General features: G+C 44.9%; 1 protein-coding gene across 12 annotated transcripts in view; it reads right to left on the bottom strand.

Moving 5' to 3' along the window:
* Positions 1-12,849, bottom strand: part of EHMT1 (euchromatic histone lysine methyltransferase 1) — a 139,440-nt gene extending 126,591 nt beyond the window's left edge. For 4 of the 12 annotated variants that reach the window (XM_088664975.1, XM_088664976.1, XM_088664977.1 and 1 more), the window contains exon 1: positions 12,790-12,837. In XM_088664975.1, coding sequence (XP_088521101.1) covers positions 12,790-12,810 — 21 coding nt within the window. In that variant the 5' untranslated portion in view covers positions 12,811-12,837. Of the gene's footprint in view, positions 1-1,007; positions 1,123-12,789 lie in introns of those variants that run through there. The other 8 variants (XM_088664979.1, XM_060270630.2, XM_035112752.3 and 5 more) reach the window with 6 other exon arrangements.
* Positions 12,850-13,060: the final 211 nt, after the last annotated feature.

Genomic DNA, 13,060 nt, shown 5'->3' with positions numbered 1-13,060 from the left:
CCTACAAATCCCTCAGCATTTTCAGTTGACAATCAGCTCACTCCAATTTCATCATCTCCCAGAAGGATTCATTAGCAGTAGATTGCCTCATGGTTTTCTCCATCCCTATCAAGAACAAGAATGAACCAAACCATGTATTTTTATTTATTTTTTTAAAGTTCACCTTAAACTTGGACTACAATTTGCTTTTGTAGGGGGGCCTTTTTCAGCCAGAGGGCTGCTTTTCTTTCTAGGAAACTTTCCAAGGGCAAAATGCCAGTGGCAGTCAGTGCCAGAGGCTAAAGTGGATGAAGCAAGAAAGCTAAGTGTTACATGTGTATGGCAGGCTAGTTTCTACCATACGCTCTTGTCCTGGTAAGAAAAAGGCATTGTCCATGTTTAAGGACACAATTCAACCAGGCCAGGAAAATAAACTTTGATGCGTGAAGCATGCACACAGGAGAACTGATGTACTCCCAACTCAAGTAGCAAGTTTGAATTTATTTAAGCGTAAGTAAAAAACTGAATTCCTTTCCAAACAGCCATGTCTATCTCTTTACATGGTTGTCAGCAACGCCTGAAGGTAATATATTTATTTTTAAAAACACAAGATTGTAGGGAAGTAACAAGTGCTACAGGTGTGCCCCAACCAGAACATTGTCTGAAAGGCATTACAGTGGTACCTTGGTTTTCGAATGTAATCCATTCTGGAAGACTGTTCGAGTTTTGAAACATTCGAAAACCGAAAACTCAATAGCCAACAGCTATTGCACTCAGGATCTTGCACTCAGCAGAAGCCACGTGGCATGTTCAACTTCCGAGGCGTGTTCAAAAACTGAAGCATTTACTTTACGGCGTTCAAAAACAGAAATGTGCATCGACAGAGATGTTTGAAAACCGAGGTACCACACTGTACCTAGAAATGTCATGTACAGCACAGTCTTCCATGGGGCTTCCTTCCTACCACAGCCTGAAATCCTAAACCCACATAAATGGGACCAAGCCCCATTTAAGTCAAAAGGACTTACTTCTAAGCAGACACATTTAGGATTGCACTGTTGGAATGATTAAGACTGCAGCTGTAGTCTGACACCGCATTGCCAGCGACTTCCAGAGTGTTAGCATGGCCGTCCTATAAAATAGGATTAGATTGGCCTAGAAACAGAGACAAATACATTGTGAAGGTCACCCAAGAGAATGCTGCACTGATCTTTTAATATAGGGGTCAGCAACCTTTTTCAGCAGGGGGCCTGTCCACTGTCGCTCAGACCTTGTGGGGGGCCAGACTATATTTTTTTCGGGGGGGGGAGGATGAATGAATTCCTATGCCCCACAAATAACCCAGAGATGCATTTTAAATAAAAGGACACATTCTACTCATGTAAAAACACACTGATACCCGGACCATCCGCAGGCCAGATTGACAAGGCGACTGGGCCGGATCCGGCCCCCTGGCCTTAGTTTGCCTACCCATGTTTTAATGGCTTTCTCCTTTAAATAAAAAAGCATTTCTGAACATCTCCACATCAAAAGCAAACTCGGAGAGATATGCAGAGCGTATGTCAATCTGTCCCTCCATCCATTTCCACCACCACCCCATGTCTTTTGAACAGTTGTTTACTTCAGCCAACTGCAGAGAAACACAGTGGCTTAACTTGCCAACTCCCTCTGAAGGATTAGTCTGCCAGTGAGCATGCTCCCACAAGATTTCTTTCTCTTTCTCTCTCCTTTCAGACATTGCACCCATTTCATGAAATGAGAACTGCAGCGGTAGACATTAAATGCCATTTCAAGAATAGAGTTCACACAACATATATCAGCCCATAAACCAGGGGTCCCCAAACTAAGGCCCGGGGGCCGGATGCGGCCCAGTCGCCTTCTAAATCCGGCCCCCGCAGACAGTCTGGGAATCAGCATGTTTTTACATGAGTAGAATGTGTCCTTTTATTTACAATGCAATGGTTTTTTTGTGGGGCCTGCCTGGTGTTTTTACAGGAGTAGAATGTGTCATTTTATTTAAAATGCATCTGTGGGTCATTTGTGGGGCATAGGAATTTGTTCAATTTTTTTTTCAAAATATAGTCCGCCCCCCCCCCACAAGGTCTGAGGGACAGTGGACTGGCCCCCGGCTGCAAATGTTTGCTGACCCCTGCCATAAACAATTCCAAAGTACACCTTGATGTTCCTTAGCACCATGTGCTATTTACTTCTCAAGGACTGAAAAACAATCTTCAGTCTCAGATGTGCTTTCCATCTCATGAAAGCTGTATGTCTTTCAATATAATTCTGTATATTCTCTCTCTCTCTCTCGAAGACTGACAATTATTCAGTCTGCCATTGACTTTTTCACTAAACACAGAAAGGTGAGGTTTTTGTTGTTGTTGGGGATTTTTTAAACAACAACAACAGATGAACATAGGAAGCTGTCTGAAACTGAAGTCACACCAATCAAGCTCTACAGGGTTTCAGACAGGGATTCAAAGCCCTACCTTGGAGGTGCCAGCGATTAAACCTGGAACCTTCTGCATGCAAAGCAAATGCTCTGCCACTGAGCTATAGGCCTTCCACAAACCTTCTGAGCACTTCATTTGGATATAATTTTATTGTATGATAGACCCATTTCCTGGGTCCTTCCAAAGGTTTCTCCCTGGCCTTGATGGGCTGCTCCCTTTCACTCCTATTTCTGGACCTCGTTATGAGCCCAGTATGGCACACTGCAAACGCTGTTGAAAGGAACTGGGGGGGGGTTTCCCTCCCAGTCCCTGGGCCAATGGGATTTTTCCTTCTCTGTTCTTTTATTCTAATCTATATTGGTTTATCTTTGCTCTTTAAAGGTAACTGCAGAACTGATGATCTTTTAAAAAGACTTATATATTAAATTAAAGATCTCCAAAAACCTGACTCATCAATGCTTTGGCGGGGAAAGGTGATGAAGTCTATAAGACAATTTATATGCTGAATTCAATAGCTTCCTTAATTTCAATGGGCCTATAACGAGTAGCACTAACATTGCACACAACCCACAACATTTTACCTTATTCCAGTTTGTGTGGATAGTAACATAATAGGCTGCGCTACTTTTCTAGAAAATGAGGTGCCAGACCTCACCATGAACGCCTCCCTTGTTCTCTTATAATGGCAATGGTGCCCATGTGAGAGGTGCCGGGACTGAGTTAAGCTGAAAAAACAGGGTTAATCACTATATAACACTAGACTTCATCAGATCTGGGTATAGTCAGTATTTGAATTTCCTGTTTTTGTTGAGAGACACAATAAAGTTCTGATTTGGTTTCCTGACAGGTGGGTCCTCCAAGCTTTCCATCACAATACTAAAAACCTCACCTGCAAAAATCATATAAACTCTTGTGCTGCAATCCAGCAGTGTCACTTTTGGACAAGAGGAAAGCTTAGTTCCCATTTTTAGCGTGCATTCACCATTTTACATTACCTGAAATGTAATGCCCTGGCCAACAGATCTATGAAATTTACTGATTTCATAGCTCTGTAGCAGAGCTTTCCAAACTTTTCAAGTTGGTGAAACACTTTCTAAGACATGCATCATTTCGCGACACAGTAATTCAGCTTTACTAGCAAACTGGAGGTTAAACTAAACCCTTTTAAGCCCCAGGAAGAGCACAGGAAGTGTTTGCATGACACACGTACACACTGCAGCTGACACACTAAACGTGTTGTGACACAGTGTTTGGAAATTTCTGCTCTATAGCCTAGATCTGGCATCCCTAAACTCGGCCCTCCAGATGTTTTGGGACTACAATTTCCATCATCCTTGATGACTGGTCCTGTTAGCTAGGGATGGTGGGAGTTGTAGTCCCAAAACATCTGGAAGGCCAAGTTTGGGGATGCCTGGCCTAGATAAGAAAGGGGGAGAGGTTGCAGTACTCATCAGCAATGTCATGCCAAGGGCCCCAAGAGATCCGGCTCCACCCCTGATTGTAACCTGCCAGAAGTCAGGACATCAATAAGAAGATGAGCTGGCCCATTAATCCCCATCTAGGAACAAGCTTCCCTCCTTGAAAGTTGGAAATTGGTTCCTATGGATTTCCTTTTTCAAAGACACTGGCCTAAATGAGCAGTCGATAACACACGTTTGTGTGACAATGCCCATCAACACTTGCAAAACCCACATTCATCTAATAATGCCAATGCAAGCAAATTCTCCCCCAACCACCTTAAAAGTAGGGATATAAATCATTGGAGGTGTTTGTTTGTTTGATAAAAATTAGCAGCACTAATAGTTGCCACTTCGTAACTGCAATACTTTGCAAGGAAAGCAGACAGGTAAAAGAAGAAAACTTTTGTTTGCCCAAGTACCTTTGCATAAAGTGATCTTCAGAAATAAATTGAATAAATTACAACAATAACAGTAACAGTCTTGACAGGTTCTGGAGGACAAATGAAATGGCAATGACTATGGATATTTTTAAATAGCCACCATTAATTCCCAGTCCCTATGACCCACTTGATTTTGCATTGGGAATTTCAGACTCACATCCGAGTGATACACTTCACATTAAACACCAGCACTATCCAACTTAATAAACATTTCCTGTGCAACGCAAACCCGTGCAGGTTCACTCAGGAAGAAATCCTACTGTGTTTCAGCAGGGCTTACTATCAGGTAGCTGTGCACAGAACTGCAACCTTAAACTCACCTTTCTGGTTTCCTAGGGGCATTGCAAGAACAGAAACAGGTTACCACCTTTTCCGTTTCCAAATAATAAATTTGAAGGGATAACACAGAAAGGCGATGGAGACACACACAGTGGTTTAAGAGTGTAGGAAAAGTTAGGTCTGTTATACAACCACAGAAATGGATACTGGGGAGGGACCAATTCCACCCATGTGATGGCCAGGCTTACAGTCTTAAAAGCCTCCAGTGAAGGAGAATCTATCGCCTTCCAAGGTAGTGTGTACCACTGTCAAGCTGCTCTTACTAGGGGTTATATTTGTTTCAAATGCATGGTGTGGACATGCCACTACAACATCTTGAGGGCTCCATGTAGGCAACCTTTAGAGGTTTTACACCCTCACATATCACTGACCCCTTTTATCAGCTTTTGGGTGCATGTGAAGGCTGCCACTTTTGTAGGGGAAGCAGAGAGAGGTAGAGGGAGAAGAAAAGTATGTTTGGTCACCCTGCCGCTACACTGTCTCTTAACCCACACCCAAAACAGTCTTTACCAGCATGGCTTCCCAGAAAGAATCCCAGGAACTGTAGCTCTTTAAGGCTGCCGGGAACTGTAGCTCTGCGAATTGTCTTCTAATGCCTCTCAGAACCCTTAAACTGCGGTTCCCATGATCCTTTAGGGAAAGCCATAAAAGTGATATTAACAGTGCTCCAAATGTATGCTGTGAATGTGACCCAAGTCTGGTCTTGGGATGAGAAGGTCCTTTTTGGAATCAGGTCCCGTTTTCAAGGGAAGCAGCAGGTCATTGAGTGGGGTGTCCCAAGCTGCTTCCTCGTGCGTAAAGCAGTGGTCCTCAACCTTGGGCCTCCAGATGTTTTGAGACTACAATTCCCATCATCCCTGGCCACTGGTCCTGCTAGCTAGGGACCATGGGAGTTGTAGGCCAAAAACATCTGGAGGCCCAAGGTTGAGGACCACTGGCGTAAAGCATTAAACCGAGACAGGAGAAGAGAAATGGCTCAGGTATTCTTTATGAAGTCAAAATGTGAGAAAGCAATAAATTATCTCACAGCAGTCCAGACTCAAGTTCAAAGACTGGGAGGGAATAAAAAGCAAGAAGTTCAGGCATTTCCCCATCGGAGCTCACCAGTCAATTTAAAAGGAGGGGGATGTGGGAATCCCCCTCACAATCAGCCACAGTTCAGGTAAGTGGTAGCGAAATTACTGGGTGGGTTTTTTGAGCCAGCCAGCTTGATTATTGTTCAGGGCAACCCTGTGCTTTTACTCAGAAGTAAATCCAATTGGCCACATCCACACTGTTATACAACTTTTCACAGCCATGGCTCCCTGCACAGAATCCTGGGAAGTGTAGCTTAAACGTGCTGAGAGCTGTTGGGAAACAGAGATATCGTTCCCAGAGGATTGATGGTTAAAACTCATGATCACACTGTGCACCTTGACTGGGTGACCATTTGCTCCTCTGCCTCAGGCAGCAACATTTATTGTGCCTATGAGTCCAGTCAACTGTGGCCATGCTGACTAGCATGATGGGAGCTGGAGGGCCATAGCTTCCACATCCCAGGCTAAAAAAAAAAAAAGGTACATTGTTCCTCTGATGGTTCCAGCAAGAGATCACAGCAAAAGATCTGAGAACTACAACTGGATAAAATAATCTGTATTGAGCCTTGATTTGCAAATGCCAGTTAAAATACAGCCTGCAGTATCTGGACTAGAGGCAAATGCAATTCATCTCCAAAAAGAACAATTCCAGAATGAGTCAGGAGCTCACAGCAGTCATGTTCTCCTGGCCTCCTCCAAATCTGACGGAGATCTCCTCATTTAAGTTGCATCCACTTGGTGAGCCCTGGGATTTCATGCCGAATCACTCAAAACAATTGACTCTCCAAACCCCTCTCCTCTCCTGTATGGACAAGAAAGGAATGCATTCCTGTGTTTTTGTCCTCTCCTGCACAGCATAGAATAAACCACTTACCTGACCATAATCCTAGTCTAGCCACACCACTCCAAATTTCATCCCTTTAAGCTGCATGCTGGCTATTCACATCCACAGAAAAAGGCAGGTCTTTCTGTGCTGCTTTTATATTTCAATCCACTTTCTCTTCCCACCCCCCTCCATCATTAACATAAGTCGTCATTCATTGGCCTGGAGATGCACCACTCCACCTGACATAACTGAAAGGGAAAATAAAAGGAATTGGTTCAGCATTGAATGCCCAGGCCTTTGGCCCTGGACAAACTCAGCTCTTATCTGATCAACTAGGCTGACCGCCCCCCTCCCCAAGCACTGAACTCCATGTGAACTATTCCCCACACTAAGGAAATATTTATTCACACAGGGCATAGTTAAGATATGGAAATCACTCTTTCGCTAGGTAGCTACTGTGACCTATTTAAATGGCTTTAAATGTTGATTAGACAAATTCATGGTTGATGATGCTATCAATGGCAATTAGGCACATTCTACCTCCAGAGGCGGCTTGTCTCTAAATCCCTTTGCTAGGAACCACAAATTGCTGTTGCACTCAGGTCCTGATTTCAGGCTTTCCACAGGTGTATCTAGTTAGCCTCTCTGAAAACAGGATGTTGAACTAGATCAGGGGTTCCCAACAAAATTTTCTCGAGGACCCCTCATCGAGCCGCTATTGTGACAAGGACCCCCATTAATTCCTAATCCTAAAATTAAAAAGTGAAAGCCAAATTAAGAGTCTTTTTATATTTTCTATTTATACGTTTTTTACAGTTACAACAGAGTACTCCATCAGTATACAGTTAGTTTTAATTTTCAGTTCTTAATGAGATGAACCACTTTTTAACCAACGGTCCATTTTTAACCACGCGAACTGTAGCTTCCGCAAAAAACAACGCTTTGTTAACAAACACTACTGTTTTGCAAAGAGGCAGCGTGCGCGCCAGGGAGGGGGGAGGGGAATGGAGAAGACAGGGTACCTGCGCAGTAGCGCACAAATGAAGCCGACGCGCGCAAAGCATCTTGGGGAGGTGAGCTGCCTCTTTGCAAAACAGTAGTGTTTGTAAAGCACCACCTAACGGCATACAGCAGAACTACTGCCTCTATCTAATTCTAGTTTTGCGCTAGACTCTGCTCATGCAGGAAGCGGCCAAAACAAAAAATCTGTTATCATACGAAATATATTTAATATATTTTTTAGCATCTTGCGGACCCCTCTGGCATAGCTCGCGGACCCCTTAACCAACCACCATTCCCAATAGTCTTTAGGAGAAGACGCATGCTTTAAATCTACAAAGCCATTGCCTGGCAAAACCTGATCTGCGTGCTGTGCTGCTGTGTGAATTATTCCCAAAAATGGCACAATGAGAAAGTCAAAGGAACAGCAGCCCCATCTAAAACTGGCAGCGAAACACCCTTCTCTAGTAGTTAGTTTGGCATGTCCTTCTTCTGTTATTTATCAAATTAAATGCACTCAAGGCAAAGACACTGGCTCTTAATCTGAGAATCGTGGGTCCTACTACCGTAGGCCAGCCCTGAAACTCAAGCAGATGGCCTTGGGCAAGTTACTTGAACCTGAGCATGAAACAAGAATATTTATGCAATACTTACTACCTGCACTGTCAGAGGCAAAATAAAAAAATTCCTTCAGTAGCACCTTAAAGACCAACTAAGTTTTTATTTTGGTATGAGCTTTCGTGTGCATGCACACTTCTTCAGATACAAAGAAGTATATCTTCAGATATCTGAAGAAGTGTGCATGCACACGAAAGCTCATACCAAAATAAAAACTTAGTTGGTCTTTAAGGTGCTACTGAAGGAATTTTTTTTATTTTGCTTCGACTCAGACCAACACGGCTACCTACCTGTAACTAGAACTATGTCAGAGGCAGTGTGCTTTTAATACCAGTTACTGGTGGGACCCAGGTGGCGCTGTGGTTAAACCACTGAGCCTAGGGCTTGCTGATCAGAAGGTTGGCGGTTCGAATCCCTGTGACGGGGTGAGCTCCCGTTGCTCGGTCCCAGCTCCTGCCAACCTAGCAGTTCAAAAGCAGGTCAAAATGCAAGTAGATAAATAGGAACCGCTACAGCGGGAAGGTAAACAGCGTTTCCGTGCGCTGCTCTGGTTTGCCAGAAGTGGCTTAGTCATGCTGGCCACATGACCTGGAAGCTATACGCCGGCTCCCTCGGCCAGCAAAGCGAGATGAGCACCGCAACCTCAGAGTCGGTCACGACTGGACCTAATGCTCAGGGGTCCCTTTACCTTTACCTTTACCTTTACCGGGAAATAGTTCAGGGAAGAGTTGCTGCAGGCTTCTCACAAGCATCTGGTAGGCCACTGTGAGAACAGGATTTGTTTATTTTGTTTGCTTGTTCATAATATTTATACACCGCTTTTTTATTTAAAAAAAACCTCAAAGCGTTTTTAACCTTAATTTTTTGACATATACAGGTGAAACTCGGAAAATTAGAATATACAGTACTCAAAAAGTGCATTGATTTCAGTAATGCAACTTCTTATTTTTTATTTCAATTTTAATTTTTACAAATGCTTTCTTTTGGAAATTCCGCAGTAATCAAACGATTAGTTATAATCATACAAAAACAAACAAAGATAAACATCGCTATGACATTTCATTAATGACATTCCATTTATAATTGACCCGCCTAACAACAAATCATGGCAATGACAACAAATCAAGGCTTGACATATCTTGCTTTGCATGCCATGCATCTATCTCATAGATTGGTTTCAGCTTTTAAGTTGCGTTACTGAAATAAATGCACTTTTCGACGATATTCTAATTTTCCAAGTTTCACCTGTATATAAAATCTGACTGATCTGAATGGAAACAGAATCAATCTATTTTATGTGATTATGAAAAATTAGAGCAATCAATTGTTTCTATTAAGTGGCCCTGCTGTGTTTGTTAGTATTCCTGTTGCAGTTAGAAGTTGCTCTTGGTTATTTTTATGAGTAAAGTGACTAATAAATATTAGTAATATTAATAATTCTTAACTGTAGTGTGTATGGGCTGCACTCACCTCTCACCTGTGGCTCCTATAGGCTGTTAGCATGCAACAGCAGCCACGCCCCAGGAATGGCTGTGACTGGCCAGTTAAACCAGGTGAGAGTCACTGATAAGTTTCAAATCCTCCCCCTGCATACAAAGACAGGCTCCCGTGGATTGAGCAGATGAGAGCAATAGTGGGTCCAATGGTTAAGAAGGCGGTTTCTGCACGTGCTGTAGAGGGAGGTGTGGGGCAACTAAGCCTGGTCAACCTGGGAAGGCAGCCCATCTAAGAGAAGGGAAACTTACATCCTAAAGCTCTGCTGCCTTGTGGGATAGGCTCAGGAGTAAATCCAGAGTGGAGTCGCCCAAAGAGTTGGATGGTGCCTTGTATGCCTCCTTCCTGCAACTCCTGAAGATAAGATGGTACCAAATGTTCTGCTTTCCTTTGGACATCGGTGAGGGCAGCCCAGGAGCTCCCTACAAACTGCCCAGGCTTGCGCCCCAGGGAAGTCGCTTCGGTGCTGCCGACACAGTAGTTTGACTTTACCCCAGGAGGTGAAATGTTTTAGTGGTGGCTTAAAAGGCTCAGGCAGTATGTGGACCGAGAACTCCCAGAAGTGCAAGCTGGATTTCGAAGGGGCAGAGGAACCAGAGACCAAATAGCAAACATGCGCTGGATTATGGAGAAAGCTAGAGAGTTCCAGAAAAAAGTCTACTTCTGCTTCATTGACTATGCAAAAGCCTTTGACTGTGTCGACCACAGCAAACTATGGCAAGTTCTTAAAGAAATGGGAGTGCCTGATCACCTCATCTGTCTCCTTAGAAATCTCTACGTGGAACAAGAAGCTACAGTTAGAACTGGATATGGAACAACTGATTGGTTCAAAATTGGGAAAGGAGTACGACAAGGTTGTATATTGTCTCCCTGCTTATTTAACTTATATGCAGAATTCATCATGCGAAAGGCTGGACTGGATGAATCCCAAACCGGAATTAAGATTGCCGGAAGAAATATCAACAACCTCAGGTATGCAGATGACACAACCTTGATGGCAGAAAGTGAGGAGGAATTAAAGAACCTTTTAATGAGGGTGAAAGAAGAGAGCGCAAAAGATGGTCTGAAGCTCAACATCAAAAAAACCAAGATCATGGCCACTGGTCCCATCACCTCCTGGCAAATAGAAGGGGAAGAAATGAAGGCAGTGAGAGATTTTACTTTCTTGGGCTCCTTGATCACTGCAGATGGTGACAGCAGTCACGAAATTAAAAGACGCCTGCTTCTTGGGAGAAAAGCAATGACAAACCTACCGTAGACAGCATCTTCAAAAGCAGAGACATCACCATGCCTACAAAGGTCCGTATAGTTAAAGCTAAGGTTTTCCCAGTAGTGATGTATGGAAGTGAGAGCTGGACCATAAAGAAGGCTGATCGCCAAAGAATTGATGCTTTTGAATTATGGCGCTGGAGGAGACTCTTGAGAGTCCCATGGACTGCAAGAAGATCAAACCTATCCATTCTTCAGGAAATCAGCCCTGGGTGATCACTGGAAGGACAGATTGTGAAGCTGAGGCTCCAATGCTTTGGCCACCTCATGAGAAGAGAAGACTCCCTGGAAAAGATCCTGATGTTGGGAAAGATTGAGGGCACTAGGAGAAGGGGACGGCAGAGGACAATATGGTTGGACAGTGTTCTCGAAGCTACAAACATGAGTTTGACCAAACTGCGGGAGGCAGTGCAAGACAGGAGTGCCTGGCGTGCTCTGGTCCATGGGGTCACGAAGAGTCGGACACAACTAAACGACTAAACAACAACAAAAATGGAAATGGTTTTAACCACTCAATATAGGCTTATGCTATTATTAAAACAGCAACAACCTTTGAATTAAATTACATAAAAAAATTCCTTCCAGTAGCACCTTAGAGACCAACTAAGTTTGTCATTGGTATGAGCTTTCGTGTGCATGCACACTTACCAATGACAAACTTAGTTGGTCTCCAAGGTGCTACTGGAAGGAATTTTTTTATTTTTTTGTTTCGACTACGTCAGACCAGCACGGCTACATACAGTAAAGTACAGTAAATAAAGAAATCTCTAACTGAATTTTTTTTAAAAAAAAATGCACAAATACAACAAGTTCTCCCCCATGCAAAAAGGGGGGAGGAGCAACAGCTTTAAGGGAATCTGATGCAGGTAGCCTCAATTCCATTGGCGGAATCGGCACCGTTGCAAGTGCCACACAATACCCGTTCCGCACTTGTAAGGACACAATTCTTTATAGCGCTGTGCTTCCCAAAACTTAGCTGTGCTATTTTCGGCGCCTGCTATTAAAAACGTTCCCGTTTCTGCAAGCCCACCCAGGTGCTTAGAATGGCTGAAGTGACTGTAATGTGCCTTACAGTCTTAAACTTTTTGTATGTCTTAAAAAGCAAGTTTTTTTAATAAAAAAAATAATCTAAATATTACAAAAAATAAAATAAAACCCCAACCAATAGTAACGAGGGGGAGGGGGGTTGGATTCCCCAACCCTTCCCGCCCTCGGCTTGACCCGCTGAGAGCCCCGCAGCATGGACAGCTCATAACAGCCCCTGTACCCCGCGCCCTGAATTGGGGCATAAAGCGGCCCTGCCGTGCGCTTTATCAAGGCCACACGCAAACAAGCACGCGCTCCGCCCCCTTCTCTTCGGCTGGCCCCGCCCCTCCGACGAGAACCCGGGCCCGAGCACGCCGAGGCCTCTCCACGCCGACCACGGGACTCTGCATAGTCTGCCACCGCCGGGGGAACCCCGGAACCTGCATAGCAGCTACACCACCCCGCTTCCACCAAGCGCTCTATGCAGGGTTACGGGATGGTCATCCTCTCCCGGGCTGCTTCCCCCCCCCCCGCGGTCGCACACAATGGAAGCGGCAAGCACGCAGGCTTTCCTTTGGAGGGACTGGACCGAACCATGGGATGCGGGAGGGTGGGTGCGAGTACAGAAAAGCGTGTGTGGAAGCTTCGGTGCCAGGTCGCGCCTCACTCTGGGCGATGCCACGAGCGGCCCTTCTTTCCCCGCACCCCAGTTTGCCCTCGACACCTCTTCCTCCTCCTAGTTCCCGCCTCCTCCTCCTCCGTCCTCCCACAGCTCCCCCTCCCCACCGAAGCCCCAAAAGAGTTACCAACCTCGGCATCCGCTGTGGCCATGGCCGGAGCAGCCCTAAAGCGTAACTCCGCCCACTTACTTTTTCCCCTTCTCCCTTTTTAAAGCTCTCAGGCGTGCGCCCCGCCCCCTTCCATTCATTCGCTTGGGAGGCTCCCGCTGCGCCTGCGCCTCTTTGCGTGTCATGGCGGCGCCCACTACTCCTCGCTGGATGGCATGGCGGCGCCCATGAAAACTCCGTTTGTCCGTACAGTACTGCGCCGGGCCAGGAATGCACACATATCCGGGAGAAAG

The sequence above is a fragment of the Zootoca vivipara genome, chromosome Z2 (genome assembly GCF_965207765.1).
Source record: "Zootoca vivipara chromosome Z2, rZooViv2.hap1.1, whole genome shotgun sequence".
Lineage (NCBI taxonomy): Eukaryota > Metazoa > Chordata > Lepidosauria > Squamata > Lacertidae > Zootoca > Zootoca vivipara.
This window is presented reverse-complemented; position numbering and strand designations above follow the sequence as displayed.